Source organism: Triturus cristatus, chromosome 8 (assembly GCF_964204655.1).
Source record: "Triturus cristatus chromosome 8, aTriCri1.1, whole genome shotgun sequence".
Taxonomy (NCBI): Eukaryota; Metazoa; Chordata; class Amphibia; order Caudata; family Salamandridae; genus Triturus; species Triturus cristatus.
This window is the reverse complement of record NC_140591.1, coordinates 776,096,469-776,123,174: the sequence shown is the minus strand read 5'-3', so window position 1 is coordinate 776,123,174 and position 26,706 is coordinate 776,096,469. Positions and strand designations below refer to the sequence as shown.

The following is a 26,706-nucleotide window of genomic DNA, read 5'->3' as shown; positions in this document are numbered from 1 at the left end:
AATGCATCTTAGACTAGCATTTTGATGCACATTGGTTATGACAGATATTCCTATGGTGCTGTAGGAAATTCACATCTTAGATAAGATACAGTATAAATGGATCGGCACTTGACCACTTGTCAGGAGAGGTCCTTTGCCCAGATTATCACAAAAGAAACTGCTACAATCGATCTTGACTGCCAGAGATGCTGCCACTTCTCACTTTCTACTGAAAGCTGAAATCAAGCCCAAGTGCAGAAGGAGCTGATTCAACTTGTGTCTACCTTTTGCAGGGAGCCCAAGCTCCCTGACGTTTGACAACTACAAAGCTTTGCTCTAAACAGGTATGCATTTCGCTGATCCTCCCTAAAAGGTTCTAGATGCAAGTTATACTACTCCATGCTCTCCTAGCAAAGCGCATAGAAGTAGGTTTTAGGGTGTTTGGATTTTAGATGACATTTTAACTATGGTTGAAATGTTAATTGTATTCTCACTGTTTGCAACATGCATTTGTGCTGCTTTAATTATATTCTCTGTGGTTGTATTAGATGTGCTAAGCAACAGGGCAATTCTGTTAAAATAAACAAGCTTTTAAGTTAAAGTGACTTTTTGTTTAGTGCAGTTTGTGTATCTGGTATTGAGAAGAACAAAACAGGTCTGTTTCCAATTACTACAGCATCCTGGATTCCTGTTAACCCCTTGGGTGCCAGGCCTTTTCTCCTCCTGTGCCTGGCGCTTCCCTAGTGGGTGGGTGTCATGACGAGATAGTCTCGTCATGGGCACAGCGCGACTGTGCTCCATGACGAGACCATCTCGTCATGGGCACAGAAGAGGTTAAGGGACTGTTAGTAACCCAAGGGCATTGACGCCACTTCAACTATGCATTGGGTGGGGTTCTGCGGGGCTATAAAAACCTGTCTTTCATATTCAAGTGTTGGTGCATTGGACTAAGTTCACTTGTGTCACTCTTTGGTGTGAAAAAAAACCTTGTAGAGCTGAGCCAAAGACTCCACAGTTGAGCTGCTCGTGTAGAAACAGCATGGTCTCTATAAGTGATAATTCTGGTCCTAGGGCTGGCAAGCTACAATTACCTAAGAAATCTGAGGGAGCAGGACAGTTGACAGAAGGAAAACTAATGGGCCATAAAAGAGGGAGATCAAAGGTCCTGGGGCTTTATGTTAAATTGTTAGTCTTAAAGGTTACATGAGTTTGAATGGAAAGCCAGCATTTAGATCACAGTACTTGTGACATATGTGATTTCCTGGCATTTTATTTAGCACTCATACTGCAGCATTCTGAGCAAGTTTCAGTCAACCTAGTCAGCTTAAGACTATGTCTGATAGATTTACTTAGTGCAGTCAAGACAAGACTTAATGACAGGGTTTTTTTCATTTCAAAAGAATTTTATTATTTTAAAAGCGCAAATATGACACATAAGATATAAACCAAAGTGATACACTTGATATCAGACAATAAGATAATGAATACATTAATATACAATTAATTGGTAGGAGAGCAATTCATTGTCATTCATTAATCTGCAGACATCAGATAAATAAATACTTAAGGAGGGAAGACCCAAATGATGTCTGGCAAAGATATATATCAAAAGTATCACCTACAGATGGCAAATTAGGGAGAAGAGGGAAGAGAAGAAAGGAAGAAAGAAAAGACGGAAAGAATAGGAAAGAGAAGAGGAAAGAAAAAGAGAGACAAAGAGAAGGAAAGGAAGAGGAGAGGATTTCCAGAGGAAACACCCAACACACAAGACAACACTAACCAGACAAATCAAAGGGATATTGTTCCACCACCCCTTCAGAGGCCAACTTCATGTATGAATCTAGGGCTTCCCATACACCAGAGGAAATAGAAGGAGAAAGATGAGCATGATCCACTGACGTATGAGCACTTCGTAGAAAGGAAACCCAGGCCCACCAAGTATGGTAAGAGACAGACGAAAAGGATTTCCACTCCATGAGAATTACTTTGACTGCAATAGTTAACAAGAGGTCCAACAACTGGAGCTCCATGGGATCTAAAGGCAGAGGGACTGGGGCCGCCAATGGACCCAAAAGAATTAATGGAAGAGACAGTTGGAATTTGATGTTAAAGATGAGCATAAGGTGTTTGTGAACTAAATCCCAAAAGGGTTGGAGAAGGGAACAATCAAGGAACATATGTTGAAAATCGCCTGGTAGAAGCCCACAACTCCAGCATAAATTGTCTTCTTTGAGATTGAGTGAATACAGACGACTGGGAGTCCAATGAAGAAGATTAATAGAGAAAAACTTAGACTGCGTTAGAGAAGGGGCAATTTTGTTACGAAGAGAAAATTTACCAATATCTTGCCAGGTATCAGAAGAGATATGAGCAGTGACAGTATGATCAAAATGATGTAACCATTTTTGCTGTGTGACAGTATGGGAAGGGAGTGTAGAGGACGATAAAAATTTATAAATCCGAGACGCAACATGACCAGTCCTGATCCAAAGCTGAAAGAGCGTAATCAGCGGGGAAGAAGGATGAAGGTGTACTTTAGCAAGTGCAACCTTAATCTTAAGAAAAGTATAAAAATCTAAATTAGATAAAGAAAAATGTTGAGCAAGGGATGAGAAAGGGGAAGGATCATTGTTGGAATCATAGAGATGTTTAACAAGTGAGACACCTTTCCCAGCCCAGTAAGACATCAACTCAGGGTCAATATTAATTTTGATTTTAGAATTGCGCCAAATAGATGACCATCTAGTTTTATGTATTGGAACTGCTACCCTCTTATCAACCTTACGAACCGCAGCAATAGTGTCTAAAATAATAGAGCGAGAAAATGGAATAGAAAGGGTGTTTGTGGTCAAAAAAGATGCAGTCGGAAGAGGGGAGGCCAGTTCCTGTTCTATTGTCAACCAAGCTGGAGCATGAATAGATGGGGAAGAAAACCAAAGGGCACCCTGGGACGCCAGAAAAGCAGTTTGATATTTCCCCCAATCAGGAAAATTACAGCCCCCCATATCATAAGATTTCCGTAAAAATTTATAAGCAATCCTAGCCCTTCTATCATTCCATAAAAATTTAGAAGTAAGCAGATCAAGTTCATGGAAGAAGGAATCAGAAAGCCTTACTGGAAGCATAGAGGAAACAAAATTAATAATAGGAGTGATCATCATTTTTAGAGTTTGCATACGGCCCCACCAAGAAATATGCTTCGGAGACCAATTCTCTAAAAGACGTCTCACCTTAAGAATAGTTTGGGATTCATTATAAGAAGCCGTAGCATATAGGGTGGAACAAAAATAGATACCCAGATACTTTAAGTGTTGGGATTGCCATTTAAAGCCCGCCGAGCCCATATGAGAGGAGAAGCAGTAAGCATTTAAAGGAAACATCTCTGTCTTATCTTTGTTCAGAGTGTATCCTGAAACTTTTGAAAAAAGAGCAATCGTATCCGAAATAGCGGGGATGGCCAGAGCAATATCATCAGAAAAAATGAGAACATCATCTGCATATGCCGCAGTTTTTATCTGATGAGACCCAAAAGAGAACCCTTTAATATCTGGATGCGAGTCAATCATTCTGAGGAGAGGATCAATGGACAACAAAAATAGGAGAGGGGACAAAGGGCATCCTTGTCTAGTGCCCTGACAAAGGTTAAAAAAGGAAGACGTAGCACCATTCACCCGTATATTAGCTCTAGGTCGGGAGTACAGAGACATATCCATACGAATAAAGGAGTCACCAAGATTGTGTGCACGTAGGACCGCTCGTAGAAAAGGCCAAGAGACCTTATCAAAGGCCTTTTCAGCGTCAAGGGCCAAGGCTGCCGCCGGAAGATTAGATCGTTTAGCGGCGCCAAGAATATGACAAAAAGTACGAATATTATCCCGTGCAAGACGCCCCTTTACGAAACCTGTTTGGGAGGGATGAACCAAATGAGGAATAAAGGACTCTAATCGTTTAGCTAAAATTTTAGCAAAGATCTTGGCTTCCATGTTAAGGAGGGATATGGGACGAAAATTTTTGGGATCTGCGTGATCCTTCCCGTCTTTGGGGATAACTACAATAGTAGCATCCGCCGCAGAACCAGACACAGAGCCATCCTTAATAAACGCATCAAAAACGGATTGGAGTTTCGGGACAATCACGGGAATAAAGGTTTTATAAAACGCAATAGGATATCCATCGGGACCAGGAGCTTTACCAGACCGAGTAGCTTTAATCGCGGAAATGATTTCATCAGCAGTAATCGGGCAGTTTAATGATTGATTATCTTCCTCCGAAACAACTTTCAAAGGAACCGACTTCAAGAACTCCTGACATTGTTCAAAAGAAGCTTGAGCCGACGGGGTATACAAATTGTTATAAAAATCGCGGAACACCTCAAGGATTTCTGCAGTTTGAAATTTTTTCCTACCAAGCTGGTCAGTAATAGAAGGAATTTGGAAAGTGTTACAAGAAGATTCCTGGAACTTTAAAGTGGCAGCAAGAATCTTGCCCGCACGATTTCTTAACAGCAGTCTCTTAGATTTCTGAGCCTGCAGGCCAATATGAGCTCTCTTAGTGACTATAGAATTGTATGAATATTTTAGATTTTTAATAGATTGGAGGTAGGTCTTGTTCTGAGAGTGGCGGAAAAGGGATTCCTGACGTTTGATCTCATCTGCTAAGTCCGTGAGTTCCTTTTTAATGGCAGCGTTTCTCTTCGACATACATTTAATGACCTGACCACGAAAAGTACATTTAAAAGAGTCCCAGAGAACAACAGGGGAGCTGACTGACCCAACATTCTCAATAAAAAAAGTCTCAATGTCATTGGAAAACTCTCGCACCAAGGACTCATCATGTAAAATTTCTGTGTTGAGTCTCCACGAGCGAGCTCGGGCCCTAGGGACAAAGGAGGTAAGAGAAAATGTGACTGCGGCGTGGTCAGAAACTAAAATAGGATGAATAAGCGGAGAAGAAGAAAATTGAACCAGAGAAGAATGAACCAAAAGATAGTCAATGCGTGAAAAGGACGAATGAGGGGAAGAAAAAAAGGAAAAGTCACTACCAGTGGGATTATGAAGACGCCATACATCCTGAAGATGGGTAAGAGAGCACATATTAATCATTTGTTTGTGTGCTTTAGGGGGACGAAAGTTAAAGGCAGAATTCCTATCCAAGATAGGGTCCATTGGCAAGTTAAAGTCACCACCTACAATAAGATTACCAGAGTGAGGAGTATCCTCGAGCTTTTTGGTAATCGCATTCCAAAAGGCCGGGTCATCCTTATTGGGGGCATAAATATTCATGACAAATAAGTCAGCATTACCATCGGACAACTTAGATAGTAACCAACGCCCCTCCGTATCCTGTTCAGAGGAAACGATAGATAAGCCAGAGTGTCTAGAAACTAAGGTAATTACTCCATTCCTTTTACCACAAGCATCTGAACAAGCAACATCAAAGACCCACTCTTTCTTCAGAAACAACGCCTCCTTGGCAGAGAGCTTTGTCTCCTGAAAAAGGACGAGATCCGAAGAAAGAGATTTACAGTAATCCAAAATCTTTGACCTTTTGACTGGATGATTTAACCCTTTAACATTAAGGGAAAGTATATTTAGTCCAGACATAGAACCATTATCAGGAAAAAAAGATATTCCATATGTGGCAAATGAAGCGCAACAACCAGGAGGGCTAACCAGCAGACATCAACAGCCAGCACAACACAGGGTGAGACCAAAGAGGAAATCCGAAGAGAAGAAAGGAAAGAAGAGGAAAAAGAAAGCAGGAGAGTACAGAGAAAGAGAGAGAGAAGAGCCAATCCGGCAGGTCTGAAAAAGACCAAATTCATACAAGGGGGGACATGGAAGAAAGAGCGAGGGGCCAACAGGAGAAATAACATCAACAGCATAAAAAGCCCCAGAGCAGTGCATAACCGGTTATACATTTAAACGGAAGGCACTATCTAAAAGCTAAGAACCGGAGATAAGTATCACTTATTAGAAGACAAAGCGAAATGAGAAACTGTAAAGGCAACACATTTGACCAAATTAATGTATAGATAACAACTAAAATAAATCATAGAGAACGGTAGGAGCAGAAAAGAGAGAAAAAGAAAGCACGATCAGGCATTAAGAGCTGGTGAAAAGAGAACTAAGAGAGAACAATAGTATTAGGTAGAACCAGACCAAAGCGGACTCCAACAAAAGAAAAAGGACCATAATGAAAAGAAAAGAAGAAATACACTCTAAAGCATACTGTATGATATAATATGGGAAAAATACGTGAAATATAATAAAAAACGGTATATAGCATCTTATCAATATAGCAATCAGTGAATCCCTATGGCAGTTAAATAAGAGGCCTAGTACTAAATATAAATATGTAAAGTCTATATACAAACTCATAGATGACTTGGCATGAATAAATAAGGCCATATACACGCAAACTGGTAGAATAAATATGCTTGGCTAAATAAGTAAACATGTAGATAAGAGAGGCATAAATCTATCAAGAACAAAGCATCTCTAAAACAAACTAACCTACTCGAAAAAAACAGTTAATGACACAATGTAATCAAATCACGCAATGAGAAAGTCAATAAAGTAGGTATCTATATGAAACAATATGGGAAAAATAAGTGAAACATAATAAAAAACGGTAGGTAGCATCTTATCATATAACAGACAGAGAAACCCTTATGGCAGCTAGATAAGAGACCTAATACTATATATAAATATGAAAAATCTATATATAAACTTAAAGATAACTGGCCATGAATAAATAAAGCCATATACACACAAACTGGCAAGATAAATATGCATGTCTAAGAAAGTGAACATGTAGGTAAGAGGGGCATATGTCTGCCAAGTACAAAGCATCTATAAAAAACTAACCTACTCGAAAAAAACAAATAGTAACACAATGTAAACAAATCACTCAATGAAAAAAACAATAAAGTAAGTATAACTAGCAACTATATGAACGACCAATACTGACTCTAAATATAGCCATAAATAAACACTTAATAAACATATATGAATAAAACACCTAGACAAACCAAACAACAACACAATGAGAAAGCAAAGGAACAAGCAATGACCTACTCCATAAAGTACGAAGTAACAAAAAACAAACATGAAGCAAAAGGAACGACCACAACAGAACAAGATAAACCAAAATTTACCACAAAAAACGACGCACATACCGAAGACACACCCCTGGAAGGAAAAGGACCGTGACCTAATACGTCGAAAGACAAACTGGGGAGGCAATGAATAACAGGACGCTACGCGGACAAAAGTGAAGTCACGCCAACAAGAGAAGTTACCACAAAAAATTGAAAGGTTTATACACTAAAACTAACAACACTAAAGACCAAAACACCATAACGATACTAAGGGAGCACCAATAGACGACAAAAATACGTCAAGACCAATGGACATAAAGACCACTGCGCAGATCTAAAAGCAGCTAGACCTAATAGATCTGACAAAGACTAAAGACAATGCATTATGTATAGCCGCCTCAGGTGCCAGAAGAACCAGGAGCATGTGAAGCCCCCGTTTGAAGATCCATCTGTAGCTCCATTTGATTATCCAGAAACGAGGCCAAATCCGCAGGTTCGTCAAAAATTCTGACACGACCCTTGAAAGTAATGCGGAATTTTGAGGGACCAGCAAAGGAGAAGGGAATATTCATTTCAGACAAACGCTTCCGGAGATTAAGAAAGCCTTTCCTCCTCATCACCGTGTCTCTGGCAAAGTCTTGAGAAATTGAAATACGATGGCCATTCCAAGAGACAGCTCTAACCTTCCGCATATGCGCCAAAATCTGCTCAGTATGTTGATGACGCAGCGGCTTAAAAATTATCGCTCTTGGTTGCGTAGCAGACTTGGGGCGAAAGGAGGGGACACGGTGTGCCCGTTCCAGTTCAAAATCTTTGTGGAAAGAAATTTGTAGTGTTGACGGAATCCATTGATAAAGAAACTCAATCATGGAAGATGCATCTTTCTCAACATCTTCAGGAAGACCAAAAATACGCAGATTGGATCTACGATTACGATCCTCTTGTTCAGTGAGGTCTCTCCTCAATGCTGCCATAGAACGCTCTACCTGCGTGAGAGATCTAGAGTGCTTTTGCATGGTATCCTCTGCGCCACTAATCCGTGCTTCTGTACCTGAGACACGAAGGGAAAGGGCCTTGAAATCATTCCTGATGGCTAACACCTCCACTTGCAGTAAATCTGTATTGGTCTTAGTAGACTGCGCAATCTCATAAACCTCATTAAGGCGCGCCAGAATGGACTCAAGAGTCGAATTAGTGTCTTTAGGAGCAGACTCAGGTGTTGGGGATACCTGTTTGGACCTCTTAAGAGATGCTTTAGATTCCTTAACGTCTTTGGAATTCGGTGAAGGGGCCATATTTTCAGCCATAGGGCAGACCACCTCAGCAGAAACAAAATACACCTCCTCAGATAGAGTGAGACAAGGAATGCCAGGGGTTGTAAAACCCTCAATGTGTGAGAGGAAAAATGGGCAGGAAGGAATCATGCACTTGCATCAGAAAGAGCCGGGCATAAAATATCGCAGGCGATCCCAGTTAGAAAGAACACCTCACGAAAAGTACTACAGGCGCCAGTAGTCAAGCACCGACTCCGAAAACCACCAGGATCAAGCCAAGAGCAAAAAAGCCTCACATAAGGAAATGGCAGTGCGTTTGACGACGAGGAAAAGACCAGAAACCTCAAAAAGTTCACACAGTGGGTCTCTCAGCAATAGGCGATAGAAAAAAAGAACAAAATAAGCTCAAGAAAAGTGAAATAACGTCACCAGCTCCTGAATGCCTCCATTCCTGACAGGATAGACCAGTAGCGTCGTCTTGTAGAAGCGAGAGAAAAACTCCCTCACAGCAGAAACAAAATGGCGGCCGCTCGTGAAAGCCTGAAGCGTCACTTAAAAATGCCGATAAATGAACTCTGGCCGCTCTTCACCACCAGAGACCTCCCTCGTAGCATGCACGGCAGTTTCCCATGTAAGATAGCATCTTCTGCGCAGAGCGGGGCAATATTCAGCGTCAGCAATGCCTCCGTCGGCCCTCACTCTTTACGGAGCTCAAGCGCGATCCGCCATCTCGCAGCGGCGCGCAAGCCACGCCCCCATGACAGGGTTAACTAATGGTGTATGGAAAGAAGAGATCAAGAAGCGGGAGAATGGTGAAGGTGGATGACACGTAAATCAAATGGGTGCAGGACACATTTATGGATTGGGCATCTAGAGACAGGGTCAATTTCCAAAAGAACTCTAATAGTCTGCACCTTTGCCGAAGGATTGGTGAGGGGGCGGGGGGGGGGGGGTTAATTGTATCTGAAAATAAGCTTGTGTCTAATTCTGCTACTGACAAAAAGGAGGTAATTAAGTTCTCGGTTTTGGTTTTGTGGCTCCAGTGAATGGTGGGCCTATGTATTGGGTTAAGTTCCCATCAGACCACGGGGGGGGGTTTCAGAAAACAAAATGGAGGAAACTGACTTTTCCTCCAAACAGCCTAACTTTTCTCCATTAACAAACTGTTACCATCTGCTATCATTAGGGAAAAGAGTTGTAGAACACTTTTACATAATGGAGAACTAGTAGTAGATTACTATTATTGCAAAGTTATTTCATCAGTAACTATGTATACAGCGTATTTACATCTGTAGCTTTTATACATCAGTATTCAGACAATTAATAGCATATATAACAATGCTGTACAATTGTACTTAATGTTTGAGGCGCACTAGGCTAACATGCCAACCCACAACCTTATGAATGGTAGTCTTTACCAGGTTTCTTTCTCTCTCAGATTCAGTTTTCTGGTTATACCATGGCTCATCACGAGTAGATGCACTCTGCCAGACATATTTTAGTAATGTATCTATTAGAGCTTTGCTGATTAGGATGCAGAGGTAAACAATCAGGAATGCATTCATTGACCTAAGGGAAGAGAAACAATTGTATTAACACATATGTAGACTTGTATGCCAAATATAAAACCAAATGAGATGTCTGGGACCACAAATAGTAAAACTTTCAAAGTAATATTTATAGCAACTTTATAAGAACTCAATTAGCAGAATTAAGCAAGCATTTGAATACTGAAAATATACAAATATGAGATAACAGGATCTGATATTAAGCCATATACTCATAATCTGTCATAGCTGGCACCACTCATTTTGAAACTTAGCAAAAGAACAACATGAAGCATGTTAAGACAGGCATAAAATTATGAAAGGGCAAGACCATTTAACATAAGATTGAGATTTGACTGACAGTACATCAATACGATGAGACAAATTACGGGAGTCATTTTAGTGTCTCATTCCAAACCTCTACAATATTCTGAACACATAATGATGAACTAAGCTGAAAGGCACAGTAGGTTTGAGTTGTAAAGATTTCACTGTGCCTTATTCTTAGAGTACCCCTAGCTTACTCCTTGAATTTAGGAGTAACACCAAGAGTAACACCAAAGTAAGGAAAAGTAAGACATACCTACTCATAACAATATCTTTGTAAATCAGGACCAGAGAGTACAAACAGGCTACCATGGTCAACTCCCCGGAATCCAAACCCCTAAACTGAAAGTCTAGCAACAGCACTTGTTTTAACCCTTTCTTGAAGAAACACAAACTGATATAGATCAAGTTGAAATGATAAACTGAAGCATTGCTGAGTGCACAACAGAATAAAGTGCCAGGCAAAGCAAGCTCCTACAACATAAAAGTAAACACCACCAGGATGAAGGATGTGGAGTTGTGCAGGGGCAAGCTTTCAGTGCTGAGGGATGTTTACGTTGGCTTAGAAACTGTTGTCTCATCTATTTTATTTAAAAAAATTAGCACCAACATGTCTGTAAATAGGGCTTACATCAGCCTGATAATGATGGTACTAACCACGAAATAGAGACACTCTCAACTCTGGAAATGCCTGTGAATTGATGATCAGAAGATCCACTGCTACATATTCTGTTCTTGAGTTGGTAGGGAGCCAGTGCACATATTTCCATTTGCATTGGCACAGCATAATGTGAAAATCATTTGTATTAAAACTTTTGGCCCTCTGTCTTTTGGAGCAAAAGAAACTGACAGGTGTCCTACGTGCATCCCCTCACACCATACTAGAAGGAAGGCCACATAGGGATGTGCAATAGGTACTGTCAGAGAGTAGCAGGTTATCAGTGAGTTCTCCTTCAGCCAACCGCTCAGCCCACACACAACAAAGACATAGAAATACATATACTATAGTTATTTAGTATACTACAATCTATTACACAATACTCAAAGAGAACTATCGCTACATTTTGTATTTCCGACTTAGCCTAGCACCCTCATTATTAGTAGCCAGCGATCTGCTAATGGGAGAAGTAAGATACAAAAGAAAATAAGTTACTTACCTTTAACTGTAGTTCTCCCGTATTGGAACTTTCATAGATTCACATGCTCGTCAAGATGGGAGTTTCCGGTATATTAAAATAGCAATGTAAGGTTAATAGAAACTAGAAAAGGCATAAGGCCCCTTAGTTTTGTGACATATCATAGCCTTTTGCAAAATAGAGACCAAATATAGATTTCAACCAATCAGAATGCCCTACCCTCTAGAACTCTCCTTTGAGAATCTCCAGCCCCTTAGATTCAAAGCACAAGTGTAAGAAACACATCCCTGAAAAGCAAGACAGGTGAGCTTCTCAGGGGAGAAGAGTGGGTCGCGCGTGAATCTATGAAGGATTCCAATACTGGAGAACTACAGTTAAAGGTAAGTAACTTATTTTCATAGCTGTTAAAAGCACATTGTTCCTATAATTATTTCGTTTGCATGTGTTTGTTCTTTTATTATTATATTATTGATTACATCATCTTTCATAATCATTTTTTTTCATAAACATAGCATGTTGAAAAATAGAAACAGATAAACAAGCTAATATCTATTCATATGCAAGGATAGAAAATACGTGAAAGAGAATATAGTACTGAGGAACAAAGGTGCATAGTTTAGCGAAAAAAGGGAAGGAGAGTTAAAGGAGAAAGCTCACCGTTAATGATAAAGATTCCTCAGCACCACTTGACCCACTGCTGTGTCACTGCGGATCATGGAATCCAAGCAGTAATGCCTAGTGAAGGTGTGTACAATCTTCAGTTAGCTGCCCTGCAGATGTCTTGGATTGGTATCCCAGCAAACAGTGTGGTTGATGCTGAAACAGTTCTGGTAGAATGAGCGCGCACTGGTGTTTGCAGTGGCTTCCCCGCTGCTTGGTGGCAATATCGAATGGCACTGGAAATCCAACAAGCAATACCTTGTTTGGATAGAGGATAACACTTTCTTGGAGCACTATATGCCACAAAGAGTTGAGCAGACCTTCGAAAACTCTTAGTTGTCTGAAGATAGAATGTCAAGCATCTTTTTACATTCAGCGAATGAAGAGCCCTTTCTGCTGGCGTTGCAGGGTCTGGAAAGAATGTTTTGAGGTTGAGAGTTTCATTTAAGTGAAAGTCCGAAGAAACTTTAGGAATAAACAGGGTTGGTGCGCAGAACAACTCTATCATCCCTAAACAGTATAAAAGGTTCTTCGATGGTAAGGACCTGAATTTCGCTAACCCGTCTGGCCGATGTCGATGCCAGAAGCAAGGCTACTTTCCATTAAATGAATTTGAGATCAGCTTTGTGAATAGGCTTGAACGGGTGTTTCATGAGCTGTGAAAGTACTATGTTGAGCTGCTGGAGCGGAAAAACTCTAAACAGTCCTTTGAGGAATTGCTTGACAAATCTAGCTGACAATAAGGAGGGTAAGGTAGAATACCTCCTAAAGTGAGATATAGCTGCTAGATGGAATTTGATGGAGGTATGGGCCAACCCAGATTTTGCTAACAGAAGTAGGTTAGGAAGAATTTAATGAGGTGAAGAGGAGCTAGAGTGTATGTTAGATTCTTGGCACCAAATGCAAAAATGCATCCACTTTAGTCGATAGGGCTTGTTAGTGGTATGTGCTCAGGCATTGGAGAGTATCTCTCTGCATTCGGACGGGAGGTTCAAATGGCCAAACTCATGGTGCTCACGAGCCAGGCTGCTAAAATGTAGCAATTTGGGATCTGGATGCAGCACTTGGCCCTGGGACATCATCAAAAGAGATGGAATGGAATCCAACATAATGGGATGCCTCTCCAAAAGTAGGAGGAGGTCTGTGTACCAATGCTGGCACGGCTAGGAGGGGGCTTTGAGGATGATCCTGCAGGGCTCTGCTTTCATCTGCATCAACAACCTTGGCAGGAGAGGAATTGGAGGAAAGGCTTAGGCAAAGATGCCTGAGTATGCCATCACAACGCATTCTCCCATGATCCCTGATGGTGATGCCAACTTGCAAAGAACTGCCATTTTTTGTTCTTTGGGGTTGCAAAAAGATTGAGACTTGGCTTGCTCCACTGGAGAAAGATTTTGTTGAGAATTGTCTGATCCATCTCACATTCCTGACATGACGACTTTAGTCTGCTGAGAGTGTTTGCTGCTGTGTTCTGGATGCTGGTACTGTTTTCTGCCTTTAGGGTTACTCTATTGCGAATTGCCCATTCCCAGATGCACTGCGCCTTTTGAGAGAAAATGTGAGATCTGGTGCCGCCCTTTTTGTTGATATAGTGCATTGTGGTCGTGTTGTCCGTCTGAACAAGAACTGCTGAATCCTTTACCTTTGGTAGGAACGCCTGTAAAGCCAGATGCACTGCTCTGAGTTCCAATAATTTGATGTGGAGGTGCTGATGTTGTTGCCATCGGCCGCTGACCTGTAGATCCTGCAGCAGAGATGGATGGCGCCTTGATCAGCCAGTCGTCTAAATAGGGGAACACTTGGTGTCGTTGTTTTCTTAAGAAAGCTGCTAACGGAGCAAAGCATTTTGTGAATATTCTCGGTGCAGACTTTAGGCCAAGCAGTAGGACTTGAATTGATAATGGCTCCTGGCTATAGCAAATCACAGATACTTTCTATGAGAGGGATGAATGGGGATATGGAAGTATGCGTCTTGTAGGTCGAGAGTGAACAGAGCAACAGAATCTCTTGCAAAGTGAGCATGCGGAAGGATTGCTTCTTGAGGTAGGTATTGAGAGCCTTCAAGTCGAGAATAGGTCACGTTTGTTTGAACTTTTCGCGGACCAAAAAGAAGTGGAAGCAGAAACCCTTTCCTCTCTGTGATACAGGAACTGGTTCTATTGCTCCTTTCTCCAGCAGAGTAAGGATCTCCAAACGCAGGAGGCGTTGATGTTTTACAACTGCTGGTCCAGGTGGAGTATAGGGTTGAACCTGAAGAAATTCTAGAGTATGGCCAAATTGAATAAGGTTGAGAACCCATTGGTCCGTTGTTATTTTATACCAGTGGTGGAGATGTGAAGATATTTTACCCCCTAAATTGACCAGTGAAGGAAGAGATATAGCCGGAGCCTGAAGGTAGTCATTGGCGTTGAGCTGAATCATTTCCCTGTCGCCCTGTTCTACCTTTTGGGGTAGATCTGGTGATGGCAGACGCTAAGCATATTGAGGACAGTAGGGCTGTGAGGAAGAGGTGTAAGAGGGAGTTCGGTATTGTTGGTATCCTCCCCTATATGGAAGACAATTTCCTCAAGATCCCCTAGAAAGTACCTTCCGGTACTGAAGCGCCCCCAATGACTTGGCAGTGTCAGTGTTCGCCTTGATAGTCTGAAGTGCCTCATCAACATGTTTTCTGAAAAGGGCCTCTCCATCAAAAGGGAGGTGAAGAATGTTGTTCTGGACCACTGGTTGGAAGGATGTAGCTCTGAGCCAGCCATGTGGGCGAAAGACGGCTGCACCTGCCAGTGACCTAAAAGCCATGGTAGCAATGTCCATAGCACAGTCGATAACATTAGAGGAGGTACGCTGCCCTTCCTGGAGGATCTTGTTGGACTCTGATTTACTCTCCTCCGGGAGTTGATCCAAATACGGCGCTAGGTCGCACCACATCTGGCGATCATATCAACCCAAAACTGCGAGAGCATTTGCCGCTCTGACCATGAGTACTAACATAGAAGAGAACCTCTTCCCTGCATTGTCGAGGTGTCTACCTTCTTCATCCAAAGGCACTGTTATTGGAACCAATGGGTTCCATGACTACCTCTGCGCAGACTTCGAGATGACAGAAGCAGGCTTTAATTGGCCTAGAAGACAAGCAGGAGCGTTGTTCGGGGCTTTATATTTCTTCTCTAGTCGCTGGAGCCTTCATGACTTTGCGGCCCTCCTCCCATATATAACTGATAATGGGCACTGCACATACAAACTTCCTGAAAGGCTCCTTGAAGTCATAAAGGAAACATTCTGTTTGAGAGTAGGGCATTGGCAAGTCAAAGCGTTTGGCGGCTCTCTCAAGTAAGCACCTCTCGCAAGTAAGTTATGGAATCCACCTATATCCTCCGGAGCAGAATTAACTGGAATTGGTGACTGAGGCGATGGTGTGGGTATGAGATAGTCATCCCACTCCTGGTGCGAGTTCTCCCTCTTCATGGTCATCGTCAGTAGTCACAGGGTCTTGTTGGCGAGCAGGCTGAGGTGAATGGTGACAAGAGGTAGCCAATAAAGTTGGATCACGCTGCAGAGTGGATGGAAGAATAGACAGAGATGGAGTTGGTAATAAAGGTTGCTCAGTGGGAGCAGGCGCTGTTGGAAACCTTTTCTTACAGTCTGACAACATGAATTGTAAGTCCGCAAGCAACGAAGATGGCATGCAAACCATCTCCTCCTGGTACTGTTGGTGATATTGCTCTCGAGGAACATAATACTGTTGATCCTCATATTCCTCTTCATAGTCATCTTCCTGACACTTCACATGTAACTCTGACGGACTGTGCACATATCTGAATGGACCATCCTCATCTGAGTCCTGCTCATCTAGCAGGTGTGAAGGAACCAATGGTGTCACGTTACTGGGAGAGGTGTGCTCTGATGTCAGGTGTCTTTCTCTGTCATGTTCTCTATTTTTGCAGATTTTTCCCTCATCAACAGGATCATCGATGGCGTCGTCGACGCAGCTGCTGACGGAGAAGTGCCCAAAGCCGATAAAACCATGGTGGTCATTGTCAGCGACGTTGGTAGAAGAATAGACATCGCCTGAGCCGAAGTCATCGATAACGATGGTGTCAACATGCTGCAGCGTAGACAGTTGAATAGGAGTCGTCAACGAGGCCCCCTTGGAATCCTACGCTGATGGCCGGGCCATGGCAACAGGCGTCGACATCGATGATGATTTCTTCTCGACTGGAGATTTAGTCTACGGTAAGTGTTTTGTCGGCGGTTTATCCACTGAGGGTATAGATAAAGGATTTTTTTAAAACATGCCTCACCTGAGGCTTGCTGTCCCCAAAACAAAGCTCTTTACTCTTCTTATGCTCTTTGTGGGAAATTGTGAAGCGCTGCGCCTGTTAGACCCATGTGTGGTCTTTTTGGAGGCTTTTTGGTCGTTCACTAGAGGACTGGGAATGAGGTGATTTCTCTCTTCCATGTGCCCTTCTAGTAGAAGAAGAAGAAGACGCTTCATCACTGTCCTCACTGGAAAGTGGGTCCTTTCTTGACTTTAGCTTTTGAAGCCAAATTAGGAGGCAGCCCTCATGGTCTCGCAATGTCTCGGTGGAAAAAGTGAGACATACCTTGCAATCTTTGGCCTTGTGGTTGGGGTAAAGGCAATAGATACAGTCCTTGTGAGGGTCATCAGAATGAAGCCTTTTTTTGGAGCAGGTAGCACAAGCTCTGAAGCACAAACTTCTCTGTTCCTTATCTGACAGAGTAAAGTTAGGAGAAAAGGAATTCAAGATTAAAGTTGAAGGGACTATAAGTCCAAAATCTTCTATGAAGAAGAAAAAAAACAACTGTTGATAAAGATCTTGGAGTAGTTGTAAAATGTAGAAACTGAGCAGAGCTCAGTGGAGACTACCTAGCATGACGAGCTGTAGAAAATCTGAGGGGCTGGAGTTTCTCTCAGGGGTGTTCAAGAGGTTAGGGCATTCGGATTAGTTGGAACCTATATTTGATCTCTTTTTTTTACAAAAGACTATGATATGTTAAAAAAACTATGGGGCCTAATGCCTTTTCTAGTTTATGTTCACCTTACATTGCTATTTTAATGTACCTGGGACTCCCAGCTCGATGACAGAGAATGATTCAAGTATGTGAACCTATAAAAGTTCCAATCCTGAAGTAAGCTGCATATGCACATGAAAGCTCAATACAGCCAAGGCTAGTACATCCCAAGGATATTCCTGAGTTATGCCAAGGGCATACACCAAACATCCTAGAAGGAGAAGCTCCCTAGTTGATTTGGTCCTCACCCACTGTACAGAGTATCCTATTTGTATGAGTTCTCATAGAGTGAAAGAAGTGTATGAGAAGGAGTATGAGAACATTAGCATGAGAAAGGATAGTGTGTGAATACTTGCATATAGAGCCTACTGATTTATTGCATTTTCCTTAAATACCTTGTGGCATGAAGTGCAGAGCAACTATATAATGTAGATACATCATATACATAGAATATAGGCATGTTATCAACCTTTATTTGGGAACAATAAAACCTAGCCATTGTAGAGAGCATCAAGAAAGCAGAGGCAAGGGGGCGGGGGGGGGGGGGAGTCATGGATAATATAGGTAGAATGTGGCATGCATATGTGACAGTCAAATGAATCAACCCTTCGTATTTGGAATCTTCCTTGGAGAGTGACTGCAGTCATTTATATCAAGCACACAAAAGGTGATGGGAGGAATACTAGCAATTTATCTAACCACTGGCAATGCCTCGGGTAGCATTCAAATCCATCGTTATTTTGCACACCATTTAGCCTTAGTTTGGCTGCATGGTGAAAATGAAAATCCGTCTTTACCCTGCTCCAATGAGAACAGTCCCATGGCCGGCAGTTCGGGCTGGAATGTTCTCATTGGAGCTGGGTCAAGACTGATGACCCTGCTCAGTTGTGACCCTTCTCCAATAGGAACAGTCAGCCCAAAATGCCAGGCCTTGTGCTCCCTGAACTGGTTCAGGGAGGTCCTGGCCTAACTGTTCAGGTGAGACCGTTCACACTGGAGCAGGATAAAGACTAATTTGCATATGGCTGGGGCCAAACTTTGTAGTGCGCAAAATAATGAACAACTATGATGCAGGCGCTCCAGTGATTACCAGTGGCTGAGATTAATTCAAGTATTCCACCCATCCCTTTTTTGTATTCTTCAGTGTGACACACTAATTTATAGACACAACTTGTCTCAAATACTCATTTTTCATAGTTTATTTTGCAAACATATACATGAAAATAAAGCATCCAAGATCACAAAATTCCCCCAAAAAACAGATAATACAAGTGAAGATGAGAGCAAGTTTGAAATCAGTTTTGAAGAGACTGGTGCCAAGTAAAAGGTGTTTAGCGAAAAGGCCCAACGTCTACAGTGAAGAAAACTAGGAACACCCACTGTGACAGTTAAAAATGAACAACAGGTGCTGGCAATTGGTCTTGAAACCTTCTAGAAGTCTTCCAAACTAATGCAAATTACTTATATTCCAATATTTGTAACTAGCAAAGAGTAATAAGCCATCTACATAGGTGTGGTGTAAGAGTGCAGCTTTCTGTGGCCTATGGCTTACAGTTTTACATTGAGTTGACTTTGGGTGGGTCACACTGGCTCTGAGTCAGACTCTTTCAGGCACTGGCTTGAGATTTTCTGAATAACATCTTGGCTCAGCCCAGAGGAGTATTTTGTGCATCATGCTATTTGCTAGTTCGGTCTATCCTCCCACTTCCAGTGGAGCGCTTCCATCACAAACACACTTGGATACTCCTCCGGGTGCAGGAACTCAATAAGAAACTTATTCTGTAAATTACTCACACACGCTATCACTCTGAAAATCTGTTGTAGGCACACTTACTCTTGTAATTTAAAATAAGCCTTAGAAAAGTATGTGCTTGTATGTGTTGTCACATTGAATCCAGACCTATCTGCTTTGCCAATGCTTGTTTTTGTTGTGACTTTCACTGTCATATTGGTAGATTAAAAAGGTGGAACTCAGGCTGTAGATAGCTGCATTCAAAGGTATTAACTTCAGAACGGAATTGTCAGGAAAAGTTGGGGAAACTTGTTACACAAATGTTTGCCTCATTTCTGTTTTTACCCAAGATATAACTGTGAAGATAGGCTTCGCCTTACACTGGTTTTCTAGCTCTTCAAGTAATATTATAAATTTTTACAATAGATATAAAGAATAGAAAGCTGCCATTCTACCACCAACCACTTCAACCACCAACCACTCCATCAGCAAGCTCAATAGATGTGTTGACATATGACAAATGAAGAATGAAATTGCTTGCGTTGGTGGCATGTAATAATAGTAGCAACATTACCTTGCACACAAATACACATTTAAGGCCACCGAGGTGCACAAGAGATGCACTGTGTTCACCCCAGCATACCCAGTGTGCCAAAGACTCACTTCAGCATACTCAATTTCCTAAAGGCAAAAGGGCCAAATGGTATCAGTAGGATTCTCATTCTTGCCCCAGATGACATGGTGTCCCAGCATGGATTTCCAGCTAACTGTGCCCCTCACCTATTTCACAGCCTCCTCTGATGAGCAGAACCAGAGGGCAATAGCGACTACTGTCAGGTGAGCTGAAGTCAGCAGCAAAAGGGTTGCATTCACTGAAGACAAGGTTTAGGGTTAGGGAGGAGTCCTGGCTTGCCACACATACAATTAGTCAGATCATTTTCCAAACAGAAAGGTTTTAAGGTTCCTCCTGATTCATCGATTATTCTGTTAAGATCTGTGGAGAAGTCCGGATAATTTCATAGACTGAGCTGAAACACAAGGAATGCCTTTTCCTGCTGTTTTCTTCCTTTTAACTTTTTTGGGTCAAAGAAGGAATGGTTGGCTCAAGCATAAAATGTATATCTGTAAAGTGCATGTTCTAAGTGGTTTACTCATTTTTGCGACTTCAAGAGGATGAAAGACAGAGTGGACCCTCTTGAATTTGAACCTGTGACCTCCGGGCCTAACAGATATACCTGCTACTAAGCAGTCACACCCAGCTGCAGTAGCATTTCAAGGACTTCTGGTGAAAAAGCTAATCTCAAATTTGCTGATAGACAAATCAAGTTTCAAAAAATGAAATAAATCATTATGGTCATAGCCAAAAATACTAAAAACAGGTTAAGTAGTCACACAATCATGCTCCGTTAAAACCAGGTGGAGAAAGCAGTGCGAGGTTTTATAATAGATTTTTCAGAAACGTAAAAGCTTGGTTAAAAGATTAGTTGGTGACGTAATGGTCAACAGTATAGCACTAGCATTGGCAAGGCCAACAGGTCTAGCGTGAAACCTATAGGCTTTAGGAAATGCTTTTCCCCCTAAACGGCTGCCATCTGTACAGTTAGCCATCTTTGACTGTAATTTCATATGCATTAAGAAAATCCATTCAACAATGGCCACTGCATATGGATACATGCATTGGTTGCCATCACGGAATAGTTGAAAAACATTTTAAGAAGACCACCCTCAGATACAGCTTCAGGCAGCACTCAATGATCAAGGCGATTTGGGGACAAGTGGGCCCTAGAGGGTGGGTAGTTTCTCAAAACAAAGAGAGGGGTTGTGGTGGGAGGATGGAAGAACATCAAAAGACAGTGAGGGAGAGAAAATAGTCCTTCCTAATATGCACTGCAATGCAGTCTGATATCAACAATGGAAGGACACATTCAAAACAGAATGTGACAAAAATGACCCAGGGTGGGACAGACACAAGCACAGGGAGGAAAGATATTGAAGTAGGAGCAAGGAATTGAAATAAACAATAAAGCCAATCCTTATCATTAGTAAGAGGCTTATTCAAAGCCCACTCTATGAATTGTATTGTTCACAAAAGGTATTTGACAAAACACAGTTAAAACTGTTTGCAGCAAGACGTAGAAAGGAGGAAAAAAAATACAGTGATCGTGAAAGTTAACGAGGTTGCTCATCACTCCCATGAGCAACCTCTAATTGTAACAGCTCAGCAAGAAACAGCTTCATATCACACTTGTCTTAACCTGCACAATAAAGTTTATTTCATATGGGAAGAGAGCCTAAGGGAAGAAAGACTGATATTCGCAACTTAAATATATTGAGCATCTACGTACCAGTGCCACAGCATCGATTTCTCTAGTGCAAGTATTTGGGTTCGCTTCCATTAAACCAGGAGCAGGGTTAGAGACTTTGCTAGCCCTAATTCTCAAGCAAGAGGAGGCAAGCCAACAAGCCCTTGCCGTTTTACAACATGTTGTGGTGCTGTCCAAAAGTCCAGGTCTACTAGGATGCTGTGATATCATGTATGACGGGTATCTGTGGGAGGGATTTATCACTCGCGGCCAAGTGGTGCCTCCTTAATGTTTGGGCGGCCACCCAACTGGGACAAACTGAATAAACTCGGGTCACACTGGGCCTGATGCTTGCAAAGCGTAGCATTGCGCAGAGCTGGAGGGCGGAGGCAGCACCAACCGTTTGGGAATAGAAGAAAGACATGGACTGGGGTATGCTGGGGGGCCTATGTGAGCAGAGTGTGCCCACAGAAATGGGGAAAGTGTGGGGAAAATTGAATACATATAGGCGAAGTCCATGTGTTGCACCTGTGGTGGAAGTGCTCCATTCCCTAATACATGAGGAAGAGGGCTAGACGGAACTCCAAAAGGGATGAACATGGGGGTGTCCCTTGCTAAACTCAAAATGTCTGACAATGTGCAATGCTGGTTTGTCATGCCTTGTTACCATAATGAACAATACAGTGGGCTAATGTTCTTTCTTTACAGTCTCAAGCTAATATAAAGATATCTTTTTTTTTTTTAAGTACATGGCCTACCTTTTACTTACACAGCAACCTGCCCTATAGGCTACCTAGGGCCTACCTTAGAGGTGACGTGTAATTAAAGCGGAGGTTACGGCTTGGCAAAGGGTTTTAAATCCCAAGTCAAAGTGGCAGTAAAACAGCACACACAGGCTTTGCAGTGGCAGGCCTGAGACATATTTAAATGGCTACTTGTATGGGTGGACAATCAGTGCCGCAGGCCCACTAGTAGCATTGTATATCAGTGGTATACCACTTTACAAGGGACTTATAAGAAAATTAAGTTTGCCAATTGTGTACACATCAATGTTTAGTGGAGGAGCTCATGCACTTTAGTACTGGTCAGAAGTGGTAAAGTGCTCAGAGTCCAAAGGACAAAAAAAAAAATCGGCAAAAGAGGAGGTAAGCAGGCTAAAGGTTTGGGGGAACACCACCCTAAGGGTGACAGGTCTAACACTGACCTAAGATTTCTGAATTCTATTGATGTCGGCCTCACCGGCTTACACATCTAGACACAAGGTGTGGTTGTTTGCCACGCTCAGACACCTCATGCTCCCAACGATACATGCACTACCAAACGAGACCAGCTAACTGCAGTCACCAAGGACATTTTGCTACAGTCCATGGCTCTTAATTAATCAAGCAACTGATTTCTGATTTAAGAAATGTCTCCCTCACCTGGTTACACAACTCCGACACCCAAAAGGTGGCTGATTTGGTTTATCAAACCCCACCACAGAGTGGCATTATTTACAGCTGGTGGTACTCAAACGGTTGAAGTGCAGTGACAGTAGGTAATTGATCTGAAGATCCAACATGTCAGTTAAACTGCAGCCATCGACAATAAAGAAAGATGCGGCTGCCCACATATATATATATATATATATATATATATATATATATATATATATATATATATATATATATATATATAAATATATATATAATTATCTACTGGCGGTCGCCAGTAGATAGTTATAGTTAGGACCGTGTTTCCATAGGAAATCTGAAAATTCTATTTTGAATAACTTTGGTGCCAGTTGACGAATCCTCGCGCAATTTTCAAAACTAATGGGGCGCTCCGCTCAGCTCCTACCCTGAAAGTCTCATGGTAATTCGTCAAGCGAGGGCCGAGAAAAAAGGGGGGTCCCAAAACGCGTTTTCCCCATGCATTTTCCCATAGGACCTTTAGTCGAAGGTACAGCCCGAACGGCTGAACAGAATTCATTGAAATTTGGCAGAGAGGTAGTCCTCAGGTCAAGGAAGTGCCTTTTGCATAAATGGAGTCAATCTGTTCAGTAGTTCCTGAGAAAATTGCAGTTAAAAGCACATACATATCTATAGCCGCGCACCGTGCGCGCACCCTAACATGCGCGAGCGTAATTCTGATTGGTGGATTCATAACAGTCAACATTCGAATCGGTCGAAATCAGGAAGTGTCGGCCGCCATTTTGTGTGTTGTATGTGTGACAGGGGAAAAGAAAGGTGGAGAACGTCAAAAGGGGGCAGGGTAGAGAGTTCCTGACCCCCTAGCCTTTGTCATGGGGTCCCTGAAGGACCCTTAAGGGTGAAAAAAAACATTTTATTTTTTTTCAAAAAATCGCGGGTGCGCGCACGGTGCGCGCACCCCCAGCCGCCATTTTGAGTTTTAGAGGTAGAAGAGAGTTAAAAACACAAGTGGAGAATGTGAAAAGGGGGCAGGGTAGAGAGTCCCTGACCCCCTAGGCCTTGTCAGGGGGACCATGAAAGACCTCTTAGGTCTCAAAAAAAAAAATTTTAAAAAGATATCGCGGAGTGCGCGCACGGTGCGCGCACGGTGGCAAAAAAAACGTTTAAAAAATAGATTAAAAAATCAAGTATAGGTATTTAGATGTTAGTTGGCTCTAAAAAGAGCCGTTGTGTTAATTGAGTGTTTTTTTGTACCTACAAGTAAGTACCGATGCAGAGTCTAAAGTTCAAGAGGAAGACTCTGTTGCCTTCATCTGTGAAATGAACACCGTCTCCTCTATAAATGCCTTGCATGTTGTAACGCAAGTTGTTGTGGTATATAGAACCCATACCATAGTCTCTGAGGAAAGCAAAAACAGACTTATTGACGTGCTTTCTTGCTTTGTCAATCTGTGGACAATATTGGTTGGACCAGTTCCACTTTTGCCTTTGGCATATATTAGAATATACAAAGGTAGTTTGTGGAAAAAGTGACATCAATTGCACAAAGGTGTCCTTAACAAGCATTTCCAGACCTACCCCAGTTAAAGTGCCTAGGTCATTTCCACCACAGTGCACAATTATAAGGCCAGGCTGTGGGAGATGTAGAAAGGATTTCACCAAGGGCATTAATTGGTGCCACTTTAACCCTCTTTGACCAATCCATTTAATGTCTACATTTGGCAAAGCAAGGTCTTTGAAAATACCTCTTTTTTCTGCATACTTTTCACTCCAGAAGACATAGCTATGACCTACAATCCACACTGTGAACATCTTTCAAGGAGATCTGGATGCACTCAGAAGGTGTCTTTCAGTAGAATGGCAATATGAAAAGAAAGACAGTTGTAAAATGGAGGCTTACAAACTTTTTTTTAATAAAAAGAGCTCATTGGCTGTTTCAGATCATTCTACACTAAAAACTAGGCTGTAAGTTTAAATGTTTAAAAGCATGTTTTGTATTGGTTCAGAAAAATGTGTACCCACAGAACATTAGTTTAGATTTGCTGTTAGGTTTGAAAAATTAAGCATTCTTGCTCTTTGGATTAGAAACATTGTGTGCTGAACTTCTGACCCCTCTGCTCACACCAGTGTTCCATGACCTGTTGCTATGGTAGGAGGCAGAAGTCATGTGGGGGGTAGGGATCATTTGGAAAGGGTTGGAATTTGCAACCAATAGAAATGTGTGTTTCCATTTGAAAAAATGTGGGAAGCACTGTGATTTGAAGTTAACATGTATATGTGTGAAAAAAGAGAGGGAAACATTGCCATTTACTGGTTCTGCTGAGAGGTGTATAGTTCAGAGATTCTGGCTCTGATAATCTGCTGTGTGAGTGCCACATTTCTTTCTCAACTAACTACTTTTAAAGGTGAGTTATGAATTTGAGAGGGGATGTATGTGGTGCATTTTGAAAATGTAAATGAGATTCTTGTCTTAAAGTTGTGTTTTACATTTTATGTTTTGGAAGATATTTAACTGACTTGAACTTGTCAGATCTTATGGAGTATGTCTTCAAAATAAGTAAAGGTGTACTGGTATCAACCAGGAATATTGTTTTCTGCCTAGAATCACACCATGAGTCTGTGTGCACACAGGAATTTGTTGTCAGAGATTTAATTTGTGGTGGTCTGGTTCTGTAAGACTTGCATTCGTAGGAAAGGGGCAGCTTGTTTTCTTGAACTGTGATGGTTTGCACTGTGTGGTATTTCAGATAGCAGTGTGTAACGCTAACACATTTAATGTCACTAAGGCTCATTTCCTTTGCTATAGTCTAATCACTCACCCAGGTTCCACATGCTCATGCTCCCAAGTAGCTGTTAGGACATGTGCTCTTTTCTGCCTCTCTAAACTATAAGGAAAATGTGTCAGGCTCTTACAGTAATTATCACTTGCAAAACCACATCAGTAAATGTGCTTTGAAATTGCCAATGAAAAATCGTTTTAAGCCTAGAATCACACCATGAGTCTGTGTGCACACAGGAATTTGTTGTCAGAGATTTAATTTGTGTTGCTCTTGTACTGTAAGACATGCATTCGTAAGAAAGGGGCAGCTTGTTTTCTTGAACTGTGAAGGTTTGCATTCAGCAGAAATCACTATCTCACAAATGAGAGGAAAATGCTAACACATTTGAAAACAACAGGGTAGATTTTCCTTCCACACCTGCCATGGGTGAGGTAGATCCTTCGTGTTCAAAACTGCAATTAACCCTTACCCCACATGTACTCTTACATACATCTGTGCAGTCTTTATGCAGTTCTGCAAGCGTCAATGCAGATCTCTCTTGCACCTGACAATACACATTCTCCAGAAGCACGCTCTTAGCACACAGGCAGTTGCTTCTCCTGCACTCCCATGCTAAGTATTCAGCACTGTGTGGTATTTCAGAAAGTAGTGTGTAACGCTACCACATACAACATCACCAAGGCTCATTTCCTTTGCTCTAGTCTAATCACTCATCCAGGTTCCACATGCTCATGCTCTCAATTAGCTATTAGGACATGTGCTCTTTTCTGCCTCTCTAAACTATAAGGAAAATGTGTCAGACTCTTACAGTAATTATCACTTGCAGAACCACAGCAGTAAATGTGCTTTGAAATTGCCAATGAAAAATCGTTTTCTGCCTAGAATCACACCATGAGTCTGTGTGCACACAGGAATTTGTCGTCAGAGATTTAATTTGTGTTGGTCTGGTTCTGTAAGACTTGCATTCGTAGGAAAGGGGCAGCTTGTTTTCTTTAACTGTGATGGTTTGCATTCAGCAGAAATCACTATCTCACATATGAGAGGCAAATGCTAACACATTTGAAAACAACAGGGTAGATTTTCCTTCCACACCTGTCATGGGTGAGGTAGATTCTACATGTTCAAAACTGCAATTAACCCTTACCCCACATGTACTCTTACATACATCTGTGCAGTCTTCATGCAGTTCTGCAAGCGTCCATGCAGATCTCTCTTGCACCTGACAATACACAGTCTCCAGAAGCACGCTCTTAGCACACAGGCAGTTGCTTCTCCTGCACTCCCATGCTAAGTATTCAGCACTGTGTGGTATTTTAGATAGTAGTGTGTTACGCTACCACATTCAACATCACCAATGCTCATTTCCTTTGCTCTAGTCTAATCACTCACCCAGGTTCCACATGCTCATGCTCTCAAGTAGCTG

General features: G+C 41.9%; 1 protein-coding gene across 3 annotated transcripts in view; it reads right to left on the bottom strand.

Moving 5' to 3' along the window:
• Positions 1-26,706, bottom strand: part of ATP11A (ATPase phospholipid transporting 11A) — a 791,426-nt gene that overhangs the window by 267,365 nt on the left and 497,355 nt on the right. For all 3 annotated transcript variants that reach the window (XM_085622216.1, XM_085622218.1, XM_085622217.1), the window contains exon 11: positions 9,774-9,924. In XM_085622216.1, the coding sequence (XP_085478342.1) occupies positions 9,774-9,924 (151 nt within the window). The remainder of the gene's footprint in view (positions 1-9,773; positions 9,925-26,706) is intronic.